Raw genomic sequence first — 19,698 nt, 5'->3', positions numbered from 1 at the left:
AAACGACCTAAACAGGGATATTTCTTTTGCGTGCACCATTATACATATATGTACATGAGCACGTGCACTTCGTCTTCATCAAGTCAAAGTCCGAAAGTAATGTTTGAACCAAAACTACATGTAAATCGTAAAACAATAACGTAATTATTTCATTGTTATTCATGCCCAAGAAAGTCGTATTTTGTATCAATATTACGATACAGAAAGTATCGAACACCATTTAAGGAAAGATTTGAATTCTGGTGAAAAATGAGAGTGTATAGTGCATTGGTATATCTTCACGATTCGGCTTTAATTTAGGTCATAACATTGTGTGTAAACAAACCTGAAACGTACCAACAAACGTTTATGGATTCATTCACAGATTCAAATGACAAACATTTGGCGATAATTTTGTTTGCACGAATTGATAATGTGTACTATTGAACTGAACTGATTTTAAGAAGTATTTTGCGATAAGATGAAACTCCTAGCTTCACATTATTTTCCCTCTAGGATTAAGGTTGCATTCGGCAGTTTAAATTTTATCACGCGCAAATGGAATCCATCCATTCATTCAAAGCTACCCGGTATATCATATTAAGTTAATGTAAGAAAATCGTAAACTTAGTAAGATTTGTAAATTTCGTTAAAAAAAAATCCCAGTTATTGTTTCGTCACTCCACCAACATGACTGAAAGTTGCGCCAAAATTGTAAATGGTATGCCTGAGAATGGTGTAATGAAATACTCTTCGTTTATGGAAAGGCTTAATGTGCTTTACCAAATTCGTAAATTTCATGACCCCAGGGTCTCGCATGATTTGTTTTTTTTATTGGAAAAAGAAAAAAACATGGTTAGAATTGGTATTTAGGAATAACGGTCTAATGACATGAGCGATTGACCTTGACGTATATTCATGTCACAGGGGTCAATTTCGTTAAAACCTATTAAATGGCTTCTTCTCATGAACTAAAAGGCCTACAGGCATGATATTTGGCTGGTATATATATACCAGGTGAGCACTGCAGGCCAGTTGGACCTCTTGTTAGAAGCCTTAGCATGGAATGACAAAACGTTTTATGCACAGTTTACATTTGAATTACATGTATGACATAGTTCAAGTTATTAACAATATTTTTTCTATTTCTGTATCCTCAAACCATTTCTTCACTGTTTCAGTAAAACACTCAACGGATTTGCCTGGTTATTCAACAGTATGAAACAGATGTCAACACAATTACATGACGGAATGACCAGTAGGTAAGTACGGTATACTGATATACGTTGCCAACTACATAATACCCTGTATACTACACGAGAGATAAATCATTTGTTTTTGCATCAAGAGATAGAGGCATTGCTACGGACTAAGGGAGATAACTTCAATGCAACGATAATGTTTAAATGTTATAAATCTAGCAAAATGAATTAAAAATAAAACCTTAAAATCATGGTTTACCGTAAATATAGCTAAACTCTCAGTAGTAATTCAGAATAATATTGTTATTGCGATGTCAGGGGAGGTATGTCATCCAAACAGCTCCTGGGGAGGTCGGGCGGCGCAGTGGTAACTCACTCGCCTATCGCTTAACCATCCGGGGTTTGATTCACGGTACGGACATGAAAGGGTATATGGGGTCACCTGCCTGTCCACGTGGATGTTTCCCGGATATTCTATAACCAGCACAAATAATGCATGGTATACTATAATTAGCACAAATAATGTATGGTATACTATAATTAGCACAAATAATGTATGGTATACTATACTTTGTACAAATAATGTATGGTATACTATCCTTTGTACAAATAATGTATGGTATACTATAATTATTACAAATATTGTATGGTATACTCTAACTGGTACAAATAATGCATGTTATTTTCTGACTAGTACAAATAATCTCAGAAATCCGACATCTTTTCATTCCAATCAAATCATTGTTGTTGGCACTACCAAGTAAGGAACGGGGCAATTTCAGTTTTCAAATGATGTATTTGACTGGTCAAGAAATCAAATACGCATTTGCAAAATAAAATTGCCCCGTGCCTATTTCAGTAAAAACTTTCTACAACAGTGTTACATGCCTCTCTGTGTCAAAGAACCACTAGTTTATATATGTAGTCAGGGGCGGATACAGGAATTTAAGTTAGGGGGGCGTTATAATTAACTTACTTAACTCTTTCTGTCGTTATGTGATCAACTATAATAAAGTTACTGTATACTTGAAAATTAGCCCAACTTAAGTCATCTATAGCTGTTTAGAACAGTGATAGTCATAACATACGACCAAGACCATCCAGTATACTTCGTAACTCACCCTTACTCTGCCAATTTTAGGGGGGGCGTGCGCCCCCCACGCCCCCCTCTAAATCCGCCCCTGGTAGTTCTGTAGTTTTCTCGTACAATGGCTTAGTGACAAAGTCTTTATAAAACAGTGGTGAATCATTTTGTTTCAAGGTTGTTCACTTTATTCAGGAATCATCTACTTACTAAAGGGGCAGATAAGAACCAGATTTGTTTCTGTTTTTTTTTTCTCAGTTTTGCTCTATTGTCGCAATAAATAAAATTTCCAATTTCTTCTGTTACAGACCAGTTGAACTGGTTGTTAAATCAAAGAAAGCCTCATGATCAACTGTGGTACTATTATTTACAAAATGTGATAAAGTGGAAGAACACGACAAAGGAAGAGGAAACAATGCAATAATCAGGACACGATACGATACAGCTGAGGACACGATACGATAAAGGGGGAAGACATGATACGATACAGCTGAGGACACGATACGATAAAGGGGGAAGACATGATACGATACAGCTGAGGACACGATACGATAAAGGGGGAAGACATGATACGATACAGCCGAGGACACGATACGATAAAGGGGGAAGACATGATACGATACAGCTGAGGACACGATACGATAAAGGGGGAAGACATGATACGATACAGCTGAGGACACGATACGATAAAGGGGGAAGACATGATACGATACAGCCGAGGACACGATACGATAAAGGGGGAAGACATGATACGATACAGCTGAGGACGCGATACGATACAGCTGAGGACACGATACGATAAAGGGGGAAGACATGATACGATACAGCTGAAGACACGATACGATACAGCCGAGGACACGATACGGTAAAGGGGGAAGACATGATACGATACAGCTGAAGACACGATACGATACAGCCGAGGACACGATACGGTAAAGGGGGAAGACATGATACGATACAGCTGAGGACGCGATACGATACAGCTGAGGACACGATACGATAAAGGGGGAAGACATGATACGACACAGCTGAGGACACGATACGATAAAGGGGGAAGACATGATACGATACAGCTGAGGACATGATACGATACAGCTAAGGTCATGATACGATACAGCTAAGGACACGATACGATACAGCTGGGGATATGATACGATACAGCTGAGGACATGATACGATACAGCTGAGGACACGATACGATACAGCTGAGGGCATGATACGATACAGCTCAGGACCATGATACGATATTTACTGACCAAAACACAGCTGTTATTGTACAGCCATATGAGCATTACGGATGGACTGCTGATATCAGAAAACAGTATATAAATGATCGTGACGAATACCTGGTCATTATTTAGATTGAGATTTGCAAAATGTCAGGAACCCATTAAATCATTTGTACTTAAGTGTATACGTATGAAATATTCACCATCTATTCTCAGTTAGTCACATAACACAGATGTTTAATTTTGATGACGTCATCGGAATATTTTCCAATCTAATCTTTATATCGGTCTTTCAGGGAAATCCACGTGTTCCAGATTACTGCTGAAACCATACAGTTGTCTAGCAGATAAACATGGCTGATCTCCACAGCTACTGAAATCTAGCAGATCACCAAAGTAAATACGAGGATATAAGTATGGTAGGAAAAGTCTTGGAACTTTGCCGAACCCGATTAGAACAGCAGACAGTGTATTATACTGATATAGATGTATACTAACGGGAAAAAGAAACAAAGTATTCCGACAGTATAATTAACATTATATCATCAGTTACATTGTGCAGCATTTCTTTCCCTAAGGTGTCTTCATTATGATGCAGGAAATCAGACAATCGGTCTATCAGAAATATACAGCCACAGAAAAGGATGGAGAGGATCCAGTTCAATAAAGTTCAATAAAACAGGGCATGATATAGTATACCATAACAAGCCCTCATCCACCAGAAGCACCGTTACAAGCCCCTGTGTTCAAAACTGTGTCCGCCTCTTGTATTGATGAATGTCACACATCTACAACGCAGACGCCGTTCCATTTCACCTCAAACATGATAGATTGGAAACAAACGTAGTAACACAGCAGGCCAGATAGCAGGGTGACGTTCCGCTGCTGTAGATATACCAAAACAGCACGTGCAGTATGACGTCGTGCATTGTCCTGCTGAAAAATTACGTTATGCTGGCGAGTACGGATAGACGGAAGAACGTGATTGGGTATAAGTCTCTCAAGGTAGCGCACATCCTTCATGTTATCTTTTACTTTAAATAAAATAATCTTTTTAGACCATAATGTTCCCTCCATCGAATTGACGGCGCTGAATTACACAAACGTCACTCTAATGTTCTCCCGGCTGACGGTAAACCCGAATACGACCGTCACTGTTATCAGCTGAAATCTGGACTCGTGTGGACACTTCTGCCAGTCCCTGATGGTGAATCGTAGATGTCGTCTGCACCATGCTTAGCGCGTAACTCTGTGACGGTAAACCCGAACTGATGGCAGGACTGATACGTCTATGTTCGGGAATGCTTTCAGCGATCAATTACACCAAGTCCGTTAATACGCATCGTGCCGACGTGACGTCACACACGGACGTCCAGTTCGTGGGTGGTCCTGTACGGAGTTCGCCTGTAGAAAACGCTGTATACTAGTTTGGTTCCCTTCGTGGTGTGCCATGTTATGTCTGTATACTAGTTTGGTTCCCTTCATGGGGTACCATGTTATGTCTGTATACTAGTTTGGTTCCCTTCGTGGGGTACTATGTTATGTCTGTATAATGCAAAGTTTTGTTCTCCTGTGGGGTCTTGTTATGTCCATCTGATACAAAATATTGTTCCCCTGTGGGGTCACGTTATGTCCATCTGATACAAAATATTGTTCCCCTGTGGGGTCCTGTTATGTCCATCTGATACAAAATATTGTTCCCCTGTGAGGTCTTGTTATGTCCATCTGATACAAAATATTGTTCCCCTGTGGGGTCACGTTATGTCCATCTGATACAAAATATTGTTCCCCTGTGGGGTCCTGTTATGTCCATCTGATACAAAATATTGTTCCCCTGTGAGGTCTTGTTATGTCCATCTGATACAAAATATTGTTCCCCTGCCCCTGTGGGGTCTTGTTATGTCCATTTGATACAAAATATTGTTCCCGTGTGGAGTCTTGTTGTGTCCACACGATAAAAATATTGTTCCCCTGCCCCTGTAGGGTCTTGTTGTGTCCACATGATACAAAATATTGTTCCCCTGCCAGGTCTTGTTATGTCCATCTGATACAAAATATTGTTCCCCTGCCAGGTCTTGTTATGTCCATCTGACACAGAATATTGTTCCCCTGCCCCTGTGGGGTCTTGTTATGTCCATCTGATACAAAATATTGTTCCCCTGTGAGGTCTTGTTATGTCCATCTGATACAAAATATTGTTCCCCTGCCCCTGTGGGGTCTTGTTATGTCCATCTGATACAAAATATTGTTCCCCTGTGGGGTCTTGTTGTGACTACATGATACAAAATATTGTTCCCCTGTGGGGTATTGTTGTGTCCACATGATACAAAATATTGTTCCCCTGTGGGGTCTTGTTGTGTCCACATGATACAAAATATTGTTCTCCTGTGGGGTCTTGTTGTGTCCACAAGATACAAAATATTGTTCCCCTGTGGAGTCTTGTTATGTCCATTTGATACAAAATATTGTTCCCCTGTGGAGTCTTGTTGTGTCCACACGATACAAAATATTGTTCCCCTGCCCCTGTAGTGTCTTGTTGTGTCCACACGATACAAAATATTGTTCCCCTGTAGGGTCTTGTTGTGTCCACATGATACAAAATATTGTTCCCCTGTGGGGTCTTATTGTGTCCACACGATACAAAATATTGTTCCCCTGTGGGGTCTTGTTGTGTCCACACGATACAAAATATTGTTCCCCTGTGGGGTCTTGTTGTGTCCACAAGATACAAAATATTGTTCCCCTGTGGAGTCTTGTTGTGTCCACATGATACAAAATATTGTTCCCCCTGTAGGGTCTTGTTGTGTCCACATGATACAAAATATTGTTCCCCTGTGGGGTCTTATTGTGTCCACACGATACAAAATATTGTTCCCCTGTGGGGTCTTGTTATGTCCATCTGATACAAAATATTGTTCCCCTGCCCCTGTGGGGTCTTGTTATGTCCATCTGATACAAAATATTGTTCCCCTGTGAGGTCTTGTTATGTCCATCTGATACAAAATATTGTTCCCCTGCCCCTGTGGGGTCTTGTTATGTCCATCTGAGACAAAATATTGTTCCCCTGTTGGGTCTTGTTGTGACCACATGATACAAAATATTGTTCCCCTGTGGGGTCTTGTTGTGTCCACATGATACAAAATATTGTTCCCCTGTGGGGTCTTGTTGTGTCCACATGATACAAAATATTGTTCCCCTGTGGAGTCTTGTTATGTCCATTTGATACAAAATATTGTTCCCCTGTGGAGTCTTGATGTGTCCACACGATACAAAATATTGTTCCTCTGCCCCTGTAGGGTCTTGTTGTGTCCACACGATACAAAATATTGTTCCCCTGTAGGGTCTTGTTGTGTCCACATGATACAAAATATTGTTCCCCTGTGGGGTCTTATTGTGTCCACACGATACAAAATATTGTTCCCCTGTGGGGTCTTGTTGTGTCCACAAGATACAAAATATTGTTCCCCTGTGGAGTCTTGTTGTGTCCACATGATACAAAATATTGTTCCCCTGTGGGGTCTTATTGTGTCCACACGATACAAAATATTGTTCCCCTGTGGGGTCTTGTTATGTCCATCTGATACAAAATATTGTTCCCCTGTGAGGTTTTGTTATGTCCATCTGATACAAAATATTGTTCCCCTGCCCCTTTGGGGTCTTGTTATGTCCATCTGAGACAAAATATTGTTCCCCTGTGGGGTCTTGTTGTGACCACATGATACAAAATATTGTTCCCCTGTGGGGTCTTGTTGTGTCCACATGATACAAAATATTGTTCCCCTGTGGGGTCTTGTTGTGTCCACATGATACAAAATATTGTTCCCCTGTGGGGTCTTGTTGTGTCCACATGATACAAAATATTGTTCCCCTGTGGGGTCTTGTTGTGTCCACATGATACAAAATATTGTTCCCCTGTGGGGTCTTGTTGTGTCCACATGATACAAAATATTGTTCCCCTGTGGGGTCTTGTTGTGTCCACATGATACAAAATACTGTTCCCATGTGGGGTCTTGTTATTCCATATAAAATACGTTTTATTATCCTTGTGGGTGTAATGCAAAATTGTGTTCCTTTATAGGATCGGTTTCCATGTGGTATTGTAATATTATCTCGTTTTTATCAGATATATAATTTTTGTTAATTGCAATAAGTGAGAAAGAAGGTATGGAATAATTACTGTCTGTCCCAACCAATAGTTAGAATTCTGAGATATACAGATCGTACCACAGATTTTACACCAAGGCCTTACTCCGACGACCAGGGATGATTCAGCACGATGAACGGCCCCTGTGTTGACAATTGTTGTGTACACAACCAGGGAAGTAGATTATCTTAGTATAAAAAACATAGATATCATCAGCACTAGTAAACCAATGTTTCTGAAGAAATATATCTCATTCCACGAAGAAAAACATTGCCAAATATCTAATTAAGAACGTTTCGGTTCAAATCTGTTGTATGTGTTTACCATTTCACTGATTTTATTCTCTGATACATAGGAATTGCTGTAGGCAGAAGTAGGTACCAAACCGACATAACAGATTGTCACATCTAAACAAATCGTCATAACCAACAAACCGTTATAACCAAACAAACCTTTATAACCAACTAAACGCCTTAACTAAACAAATCGACATATCCAAACAAACCGTCATAACCAACTAAACGTCTTAACTAAACAAATCGACATATCCAAACAAACCGTCATAACCAACTAAACGTCTTAACTAAACAAATCGACATATCCAAACAAACCGTCATAACCAACTAAACGTCTTAACTAAACAAATCGTCATATCCAAACAAACCGTCATAACCAACTAAACGTCTTAACTAAACAAATCAACATATCCAAACAAACCGTCATAACCAACTAAACGTCTTAACTAAACAAATCGACATACCCAAACAAACCTTTCTAACCAACTAAACGCCTTAACTAAACAAATCGACATATCCAAACAAACCTTTATAACCAACTAAACGTCTTAACTAAACAAATCGTCATATCCAAACAAATCGACATAACTAAACAAATCGACATAAGTAAACAAATCGACATATCCAAACGAACCTTTATAACCAACTAAATGTCATAACTAAACAAAACGTCATATCCAAACAAATCGACATAACTAAACAAATCGACATAACTAAACAAATCGACATATCCAAACGAACCCTTATAACCAACTAAACGTCTTAACTAAACAAATCGTCATAACCAAACAAATCGACATAACTAAACAAATCGACATAACCAAACAAATCGTCATAACTAAACAAATCGACATAACCTAGCAAATCGTCATAACCAAACAAACCACCAGAACCAAACATAAAGATAAATTAGTTTCAACGCAGTGACCTTATCAGGTTGATATATAGATATACATATACCACCTATCAAAGTATACCGCGTTTAAGGTGAGATTACAGCAAAATCCGAAAGAACAGCATTAGGGGCACAGGTTTTTGAAATATGTGTGGAAATGGCTAATTAGAGATCGCGTGTGTCATTTACCTTATCGGAGTAAATGCATGTTTAACACATGTAACCTTCTGTTTTTCTTTAGAAACAAACCATTTTAACCAAACAATCATATGAAATAAACCGTTATAACTAAACAAACCATCATTACCAAACAAGCGGTTATAACATTATTACACAAATTGAATAATATAACCATATACATGTATATGTAGCCGTTATATTCAAGGATTTCGTTTAAATACCGTGAAATAAGTATAATGTAGGCCTATATCACCTTCTCTGAAGAGAAAAATGATGCCGTTCTCTGCCATATTAAATGTATTGCGCATGCGTTAAGACTGAACGAGACTAGCAAGCCTTAGCGACTGTTTGATCATGAGAAAACAAACCGTTACTAAGATACCATCTCTTGTAGTATGCAAAGTCTTGTGATATTAAGTGTTCGGCAGAACCGCAGTTGAAACGAGACAGAAAACAGTTTGCGCTATACGTGTTTTCATTAGAAGCCGGGGAATATTTATACGACGTTGTACCAAACAAAATATAGGTTTTCTGTCGGGGAATGAAAGGTTGGCATTATATGCAAAATACTTTCATCAATATTTATGCTTGGCGAACAGGCTTGTGCACTAGTATACGATCTTTTCATGACTTACATTAGTTGTAAAAACGTAATTTTGCTTACATCTCTTCTTCGCAGATGTAAAAATGCATGATGTGTGTAGTTGAAAGCATTTGCTCTTGGAAATGCTCAAGTTACAAATGTCACCCAAGTGGCGCGCCTAACAGCTTCTAATACTTTATGGCGGTTAAGTTGAACCCAACCCTGTTTTAACAAAGTGTATCAGGTAATTTTTCTGTCATAAAGAAACACACCACCCTTATCACAACCCCATACATTGTCATATAGAAACACATCACCCTCATCACACCCCATACACTGTCATATAGAAACACATCACCCTCATCACACCCCATACACTGTCATATAGAAACACATCACCCTCATCACAACCCCATACACTGTCATATAGAAACACAGCACCCTCGTCACAACTCCATACACTGTCATATAGAAACACATCACCCACATCACTCCCCATACACTGTCATATAGAAACACAGCACCCTCATCACAACCCCATACACTGTCATATAGAAACACACTACCCTCATCACAACTCCATACACTGTCATATAGAAACACAGCACCCTCATCACGACCCCATACACTGTCATATAGAAACACACTACCCTCATCACACCCCATACACTGTCATATAGAAACACACTACCCACATCACAACCTCATACACTGTCATATAGAAACACATCACCCTCATCACAACGCCATACACTGTCATATAGAAACACATCACCCTCATCACACCCCATACACTGTCATACAGAAACACACTACCCTCATCACAACCCCCATACACTGTCATATAGAAACACACTACCCTCATCACAACTCCATACACTGTCATATAGAAACACATCACCCTCATCACAACCCCATACACTGTCATATAGAAACACAGCACCCTCATCACACCCCATACACTGTCATATAGAAACACACTACCCACATCACAACCCCATACACTGTCATATAGAAACACGGTACCCTCATCACAACCCCATACATTGTCATATAGAAACACAGCACCCTCATCACAACCCCATACACTGTCATATAGAAACACACTACCCTCATCACAAACCCATACACTGTCATATAGAAACACACTACCCTCATCACAACCCCATACACTGTCATATAGAAACACAGCACCCTCGTCACAACCCCGTACACTGCACCTCCTCATAACAATGCTCCCACCGTCATATATAAACATAACACCCTCCTAACAAGCCCTAACGCCGTTAAATAGAACCACTAGTTTCTGTCCTATTCAGATATATTTGTTAGTATGTTAGTACAGGATATACAATGTACCTGTGTTCCGGGGTTATTTCGTACTTGTCTTTATGCATGTTACCTCGCGACTGCAACTACTCAAGACTGCACTATCGAGGTACACTCCCGATGTAAAGTGATACAAATATCCGAACACAGTTACTTAAATCCAAACTAGATTACAAACACTTGTCGGTTCCTTCCAAAACCAGCCAAATGTTTTCGTGCATCTATCCCCGGCCGGCCGTGTACGCGCGCGCATCACGTGTATGTGTGAGCATCTGTATTTACTATCAGGGAGAACGCCTACACGTACGTATTGGTAATATATACAGACAAACAGTTTTACTGTTATTGTAAATATGTCAGAATGAGAAAAATAACAATTATCTCGCATATTGTGGCGCGAGTTGGAAAAGTCGTGATGCAAACATTTTGTCGTCAAGGGTCCATGGAAACGCCATGTTTCAACAACTCAGTGGTAGTGTTTACCAATGTTGACCCTTCAGACGCTTACAACAAATACATTTCAGGTGTCGTCTCAATTGTTCTTGGAACCGAACCGTTGCAATGGAATGGTCTCTGTTCGTCTCGAATTTGTGACGGCAGATGTGAAGAGGTTAACTTAATGCTTTTCCTGTCATTGTTGACTACTGCCAGACATGATTGACTTGTTGTTTAGTAAAAGCTATTGAGGTAACACAGACGGTTCTAAGTGAAAGCTAATAAAGGGCAGGTGTGTTCTCCACTGTAATGGCCGGTTGTTGGCCTCCATTATAACAACCAGCGCGCGAGAAACTAAATACAGGCTCCATTTGCTTAATTCCAGACCAATGGCATGCAGACAATCAGCATCAAATTAGCACTTTTCTTTACCATGTGCTGATGTAGTGATGGTATTGGGAGTGAAGTACTTCTATCTCGGTTTCTTTATGACTTCTTATAATTTAATTTTCTTTGAACAGCATCCAAATCATCATATTACAAATGTTGTATACTGTAACCGTACAATCAAATTTGTCTATTTTTAGTAAATCAACGCAATAACGAATTTGTTCATACACGATAATTGCGTATAACGATATGGTGATTCAACGCAATTTTTTAAGCGGAAAAAGCACTAAAAATTATTACCAGTAAAATTTGTTCATACACAATAATTGCATATAACGATATGGTGATTCAACGCAATGTTTTAAGCGGAAAAAGCACTAAAATTCATTTACCAGTAAAATATGAACGTTGATTTCAATTTCAGTGTTAGAAATCAATAAATTTTCACTATTTTAGAGACACCTCTGAGTTCCGTTATTTGTTAATCAGATAATCGTATGCAAGATTCTAACCTAGGAGAGAAGAACTTCCGGTTTGACGAAGCGATGTTGATAAAACACCGACACAAATCCTACACCAATCAGAATGAAGCAGGACAAAAGGACCGCATTCAGGAAGAGTAGGGGCTGGAGCACAGCCTTAGAATGTGGAGAGTCGTCTTCGTGCAATGCAGTTTCTGACATGTCCAGCTCAGTGTAAGGACTGGTCACATGACTATCCTCAATTGTTTCCGGTAATGAATTGAACCCTACAGTAACCATATTTGAGAAATCGCCTTTGTTTCCAAACTCGTCTATACCTCGAATGAGAAAAGCAAACCCTTTATTTTTTGTTAGAAACAGGTCGGTGACGTTAATGGTAAAATATTCAGTGTTCCCAGCAGGCAGCGGATTCGTTGTATTTCCGGTTAAAATGGCAACGTCCGGGACGCTTGGTGCATTAGCCTTCAATTTCAAGAGATCCAAACCACTTTGTTCGTATCTGATATCATACTTAGCAGCTGCAACAAAAGGACCAAAATAGAAGTAAATAGCATAATCATGTTTTCGATTTTTCGTTAGATAATTGCTACCAGTTTTATTTACTTTAAGGATATTCTAATGCTTATGTTATATTAAATATTCCACTCTGTTAAACTCTGATGAAAACTGGTATATTACACAATAGAGTGTGTCTCCATTGTACCTTTTCCATGGTCCAAGTCACCCCCTGGTGCAGTGCACGACAACGTCACCGTCATATTTACGTCTGACTTCCGGACAACGTGGAGATCAATTATTCGTGACGGGGGATATACGTCAACTCCGTCAGAGGCAGATGTCTTCCATGTTGGATCCTGTGCAAGGTTAGTGTGTAGGTACACTGAGCCGCCGTGAGCTGACCTACTGATGTTGTTTGTATCTGTAATACAGGGGATTAATACAAAGTCAGAATTAAATGATAATAAGAAAGATCCTCACCCAACTATCTACACAGTTCAGTATATAGTTGTTTTAACTAGTTTAACAGTTATAAAATGACTTCAATTAGCCTTAATTGATGCATTTGTTATACTTCATGTTACTAGCAGTGTCATGATAAACTCGATTTTATATCAGCGGATCGCCTTAATTAACCTGACAATATTGTTAAAGGTACAACTCTACCAATCAGGACTGAGAATTATACAAAATAAAACGAACTGATTCTGTCTTCTTCGTACGTGCCGTCTGTCCATTGAGTGACGACGGAACCGTCACTATCTAAAATGTCCACTGTCAGCAGGTAGTGACCACGTCCGGTCAAGTGTGGGAAATAGCGAGAATATATTCCATCGTCTTTAAGTATATCAGCGCCTGCAACCAACCATACATATTGTACATACAATGCAGCCATTGATGAGAATGTTGTTAAACAAGGCACCACTTACTAGTGTGCATTATTTGCTTCACGTTTTTCAAAGTCATATAGTTATCCGATTTGAATGTCACCTACATTTGCATAATAATAATTACATGTGTAATTTGACGGTTAGTATGAACAGCATAGAAATAACGGATTAAAGTTCACAAATGTAGGTAGCCAAATAATACTAAATCAAACTGTTTACTGGCCCGTCTTCCTCAGTTATAAAAAAACTGTTTAATAAATAAACAGGTCTGAAGTATGATTTTTGTGTTAGATGACGACATAATACTTGTAAAGTTTGTGTGATCAGTAAGTAGGCTTAAAGATTCCCGAAACTTGGTGATAGAACTTGGATCTTATCGATTTATTAATGGAGCGATGAAAAGTAGATGTTATTCATCATTCAATGAATTACATCTTGTCCGTAATCTTTGCATCCTGGGATTGTTTTTATCCTACCATTATCAAGATTAAATAAGGCAGATTAAGGTATATTTCTCGTTTGCAGTCTTCTTCGATAGGTTTATATAGAACTCCTGTGTTAATCTCCTATAAAGAATTAAGCTTGTCGACAAACAATTATGTTGATACTCGACTTTGTCTTTTTGTTGATCTCCTGTTAAATATAGGGGACATATTATTTCCAGCACATTGAAAATATCCGACACATCGCTTACTAATGTATACCAACTGTAGCCTCTACAACAAGAAGATTTAAACGTGGATTATTATCAATAATTCACAATAGATTATTTCAGTCTTGAGTTATTATATTTTTATTTTTTGGGAGTTGGTCTATTTCTCCACAGGATGCAAAGTCAACTGGTCCTCTACCAATACACAAGATGTGTTTATAAAACTATATACATGGACTTGTCTAAATGGGGATTTATCAATAAGATATGTAGCTGTACTGTTTAAATCAGCCCTTTTCTTGGCACCAACAAGCTTTTGACACTGGTCCACCGACCTGTTAGTTGTAAGTTAATATTGGTTTAACTAACAAATTGAATAATTTGCATCGGGCTTCTTATGGGAATGCTTCGATCTGTTGATAATATTCTTTTCGTAGCAAGAAGTGTTTTAAGCCATTTGTTTGTTAAATCAAACGGTAGGAATTTGCACGTAGCATTTATCATATTCCCCAGACATTTATGTTCACTACTGCCCCTCTCTGTTCCAGATATCAAACCTGTATCTATTATTGATACTGCAAGATATTTATCAGGGTTAACTGACAAGTTCAAAACACTTCCCTATATTGTATGGTTTATGAAACAATAAGCATTACCTGACCCTCTATCAAACAATGCCATTTTGTGCGGTGGCGTGTGTCCTCCATCTTCATCACCTGGCCGGTAAACAGTGGCGATGACATTTAATCCTATGACAGGATGATGCCCTTTTGTGACGTCAGCATACGCCGCCATTTTCGGTGGTACAGAGTTGTTATTCAGCACCAAACGAGCTTTCAAGGTAATAGGTACGTTTCCGTCCCTCGCCGTAGAGTTTGAAAATACCACCACGGTGACAGTTGACTGACTTCGTCTACCCCTCAAGCTGAACTTCCATTTACCTACCTAAATTTATAAACGTTTTAAGTGTTACTGTTACAGGGTAATTTCTGAATAGTTTGATGTCATAATCATAATTCTGAGCTTAACACCTGGGAACTTCCTCAGTCGGAGACAAACATTCTAATAATGACACCACCACACAACAGCTGGCCCGTCTGATGGAATACTTCTGAGTCAAATGGAGATATTTTACATTATCGCCGCCCATTACCTCTGTGCTATTCTTTATTCACCTGAGAATAGACAATGAAATGGCATCATATTGGCGCCATGTTGACCTATGCTAGTTAGTTGTTTGGACGTCGTCTCCGATAACAAGCATTACTTTTCAGGAAACTCTTCCAAGAAAAATATCATCGAACAGTCAAAGTGTCCAAATGATACTTACATAACAATTGGACGGCCGTCAGAATATATTTACTTTAGTGCAAATGGAACCTGATACTACATCCATACAAGCTGACTATTGGTCAATGGATAACTACTAACACTTAAAGCTGGATTTCACTGGATTATAATACTAATGGAAACTAGAACTTCCTTTATTAAGATTAACCCGGAAATTGCAGTTTTGATTCGATTTACCATAGAGTATTATTGAAATTACCAGCACGAATAAAAATGAGATATAACATTGTTCCATTTTTTTTGATAGGCGGTCATCTTGGTTTTTGACTGTACAGTAATAATTTGTTATTGATTTTTTTCTGGAGAAGTACTAGATGATTTTTTCAATTTCATAAGTAGGAACTCATTGGTCCCTAGTTACCCATTGCCTCAACTTCAGACTGATCCGAAAAAAACAACATGGCCGACAGGTGGCCATCATGGAATTTTACAGTTATATCGCTATTTCTGAAGGACTGGAAGGAACATTCTCAAATTTTGTATGCGGATTCCCCAATTTCTTTAGTTGTGCAATATCTCAATTTGGAATTGATAAGAATCACAAAGTTGCAGACAGGCGGCCATCCTGGAGGTAAGATTACTTCTCGAGAATTGTGGAGCAGATCTTTCTTGAAATTCCATTATAGGTTTCCTTTCGTCCCTAGTTAAGTGCGCCTTATTCTCGGACTGATCAGGAAAAAAAATGGCCGACATACAGCCATTTTTTATTATGCCAATGAATTTTTGTTATCGCTATTTCTTGAAATGTTTCCCAAATTTCATATGCAATTGCTCTTAGTCCACTATTGTGACGATTTTGTGTATGACAATAAAAACAAGAATGGCTGACAAGCGACCATCTTCTTTTAGGAAGTTAAGTACTATCATGTCTATTTCTTGAGTGATTTATCACTCGCCTTTCACCTAGCCGACCGGGGTTCGATTCCCGGAACGGACGTGAAAAGGGAAGGGGTCACCTACCCGACCACGTGGGTTTTCCCCGGGTACTCCGGTTTCCTCCCACAATAAGACCCCTCGCGGGCCAACAAGAGTGATTAGTATAAGTTGACATAACTTGTTTCGCAATTGTTGTCAAATAAATAAAGTTTATATTTATATACATATTTATCACATGATCGATTTTTCTTGCGAAAATGATAGAAAGCGGACATTTGCACTTCAATCTCAAAGTTCGTTCGCTTTATATCTATAGTCGCCATTGTTACATCGCAATGCCATCTGTGAATGTGTGACGTCATTTCATTATCTAAAGTGACGTCACAAAAATGAAAACTTAGGACAGACTGAATAACAAGGCAACTATGTGATGAGTGATCGTAAGTGAGCACTTGTAGATAAATGAGTTTACCTCCGCGTCATTATGTTGGAATTTCAATCTTATCATCATGAGATCGTGATTAATTTCTGTTGCCGATGAAAGTTCGTTGTACTGTTTTTGACTTGGTGACGTCACTTTCAGGATTGGAATTGTTCGTTTGTACGTAGCGGTGAAAGACAAATCGCCATGGATACTGGTGTCAACTGTGAACGTGTCTCGATATTCCTGCCCGGGCTCGATAATTTTTGTCGCACTGTAAAGCTGAAATGAAACATGCTGCTATATATCTGAAATAATGATTTAAATTGGCGCCACTGTAAGCGTCTTTTTCAAAATTAAAAAACAGCATATAAATATGATGTAGGACACAATTAACATATCACAATTACAAACTCTTATCAAGTTCGGACATATTATCATACCAGAAGCAGTAGGTGGCGCCAGTTGGGGCGTCATTGACGATGCCATGTACTCAAAATAGTACACAGAACAAATAATAAATGTAGTGTTTTTATTTATTATTTGCAAATATATAACGTAACATAAAATTAAGGTAATATTTATATAACCTTATAAAACATTTAGGAATGAAAGCAGACGTCGTGAAGTTACAATCAGTATCTGTAATGTTAAGACAATAATGTCGTGCACACCTAACCGCCATGCGTAAACATTGGTAATCACACCACATATTGTTGCTGGTAAGCTTCAACTGTCCCGAAACTGTGCAAAGCTAGTGTAAATTAATTAGTTTATACATATCGTCGGCTGGCTGACAAAACCTCGTAAGTCCAAAATTTGTTTTTTACAGGGGGAAGAAAAAACATTCTATAAACCAAATGCAACTGTGTTTCTTACTTAAAGTTGTTCCAAGGTTATTTTTACCGACCTTTATTTAAGATACCAAGGTCATGTTGTTAAATCAATATGCGCCTGATGAAGAAGTGGACATACAATATTTTGGTTCTGAAAATTTATGCCAATTTTGGACATACAACATTTTTGCATAAAATGTATGCTTTGATTTACGACTTTAAAATCTAACAAAAAACCATAAAAATAACGAAAGTCGTTCATAAATCAATAAAACAGAGTTTAATTAACATGAACAAAACCAAAGCAATTCAACAACAGTATCAATGAAATAATTAAACCTCTCGTATGACTAGAAAAAAATAAATAATTATTTCAAAAGTAAAACGTATAGCGTATAAACATCATTCATGTTTTCAGCATTAAAATTTAAAAAAAAGTATAAACATTATTCATGCTTTTCGGCATAAAAGTTCAAAAAAGGATAAAAAATGTAAGCAAAAACCACAGTCCTTATAAAATGATGATCACCTAATACAAGATTAGATATACATTCGGGAATCAACACAGATAATTTGTTAGACTGGCTGTCTGTTTTTATCAACAACAAAAAATACACAATTCAGCTTTAACTGTATAGCAATAGATTCACATAATAATCACATTAAGTATTTTCTGTAAATGTTACTTTTAAACACCTTTTACTTTTTGCTAAGCGTTTCAATGATTCAATGATTCTTAGATCTAAACAGTTTAAGTATAACATAATCCGATATGAAAACGATAGAAATAATTTTCAAGACTGAACAGGTTCATGTATGGCGTAGTACGTCATAAAACGGATGAAAATCCCGTGGAATCACATTTTTTAGTTCTTGAAGGTGTTTGTACTTTGATTCTTTCACCTTACATTGTGTAGCGTGAAGTGGTGCAACTGTCATTTCAGGTGTAGCTTGTTCATTAAGTTTGGCCTTTCTAGGAAAGTCACAAAACTCCTGATCATACATCAGCTTATACCTAATACCACAATGGGGAGAATATTCCAAAACACGAATGTCAGTCACAACAGGATCACCTACTTTAGTACCTGGCCTGATACTTGAATACAAGTTTATGTGCGAAAAGTTCTTGAAAAATGTGTGATCGACGTAGTGAACATGGTAAGGTTGAGACGGACGGACAGATTTGATTATATCTACGTAATTCTGTGGCACATAAATTGGCTTTCTCTTCAGTTTGCTTTCAATGGTGCTGTGTACGCTGTCTACCTCCATTTGGGTATGTCCTTTCTCCAAATATTTTTGTAAGATAGTTAAACCCCTTTCTTTTGCTAATTTGGACAATGCGTTTGCTAACACCGTGTTCCGGTTCTGGTATGTGCAACCATCGCTGTAAAGTACAACTGTTTTAATCTCTTTATCAGATTGAGCTAGCATGTCTTCAATAAAGTGGACAATACAAGAAGCAAACGAATTTCCAGTCAGATCACCCTCACCTTCGTGCCAAAAGTAGCAAGTAACATCTTTCGTTGCTAAGTCATAGAGTGTGAAATTATGGCATGCAAGCTTGGTCTTATAATAAAGAGCGCTGGCCTGAAGTCTTGGTGAAAGAAGAACGCACTGAAGATCCATAGTTACAACTCTGTAGGTATTGTCAGATATCGACTTTTCCTTGTCTCTGTTCTTTTCGTCTCTTGCAGCTTGTTTCCTTGACAAGTGTTTCTGAAACACTTCCTCTTTAATATTGCCAGTTTCAAACCCACAGCACAGATCACACTGGTCTTTTTTTGGAGAAAAAAGACTCAGATTTGGTCATCAAACTCGGATTTAAACAACTTAAGACACGCTGCTTTCAAGCTATTTTCATCACAATATCGTTTGTATTCATGATGCAACTCCGTCAGTGTAGTAAAAAGAGGTTCCAAGTATTGCTTAGAGCTTGAGGACCTG

The 19,698-nt window shown here is 38.3% G+C and overlaps 2 protein-coding genes across 2 annotated transcripts in view; both read right to left on the bottom strand.

The window, feature by feature from the left end:
* The window catches only part of LOC132560681 (protein-glutamine gamma-glutamyltransferase K-like), a 51,248-nt gene extending 40,180 nt beyond the window's left edge, over window positions 1-11,068 (bottom strand). Inside the window, exon 1 of the mRNA XM_060225352.1 lies at window positions 10,952-11,068. Within this exon, the coding sequence (XP_060081335.1) occupies window positions 10,952-10,989 (38 nt within the window). The 5' untranslated portion in view covers window positions 10,990-11,068. The remainder of the gene's footprint in view (window positions 1-10,951) is intronic.
* Window positions 11,069-12,258: 1,190 nt separating this feature from the next.
* Window positions 12,259-19,380, bottom strand: LOC132560676 (calcium-activated chloride channel regulator 4A-like). The gene is made up of 6 exons (XM_060225348.1): window positions 18,580-19,380; window positions 16,967-17,197; window positions 14,925-15,213; window positions 13,429-13,581; window positions 12,932-13,147; window positions 12,259-12,746 (listed from the first exon to the last, which is right to left on the bottom strand). Exons 1-6 carry the CDS (start codon window positions 19,378-19,380, stop codon window positions 12,259-12,261), a joined length of 2,178 nt encoding a protein of 725 aa, XP_060081331.1.
* Window positions 19,381-19,698: the final 318 nt, after the last annotated feature.

This window comes from Ylistrum balloti, unplaced genomic scaffold (assembly GCF_031769215.1).
Source record: "Ylistrum balloti isolate Yb309-2 unplaced genomic scaffold, AGI_CSIRO_Ybal_v1 Utg371096, whole genome shotgun sequence".
NCBI classification, from domain to species: Eukaryota; Metazoa; Mollusca; class Bivalvia; order Pectinida; family Pectinidae; genus Ylistrum; species Ylistrum balloti.
Note: the sequence above shows the minus strand (reverse complement) of the source record. Positions and strands in the feature narration are given on the sequence as shown.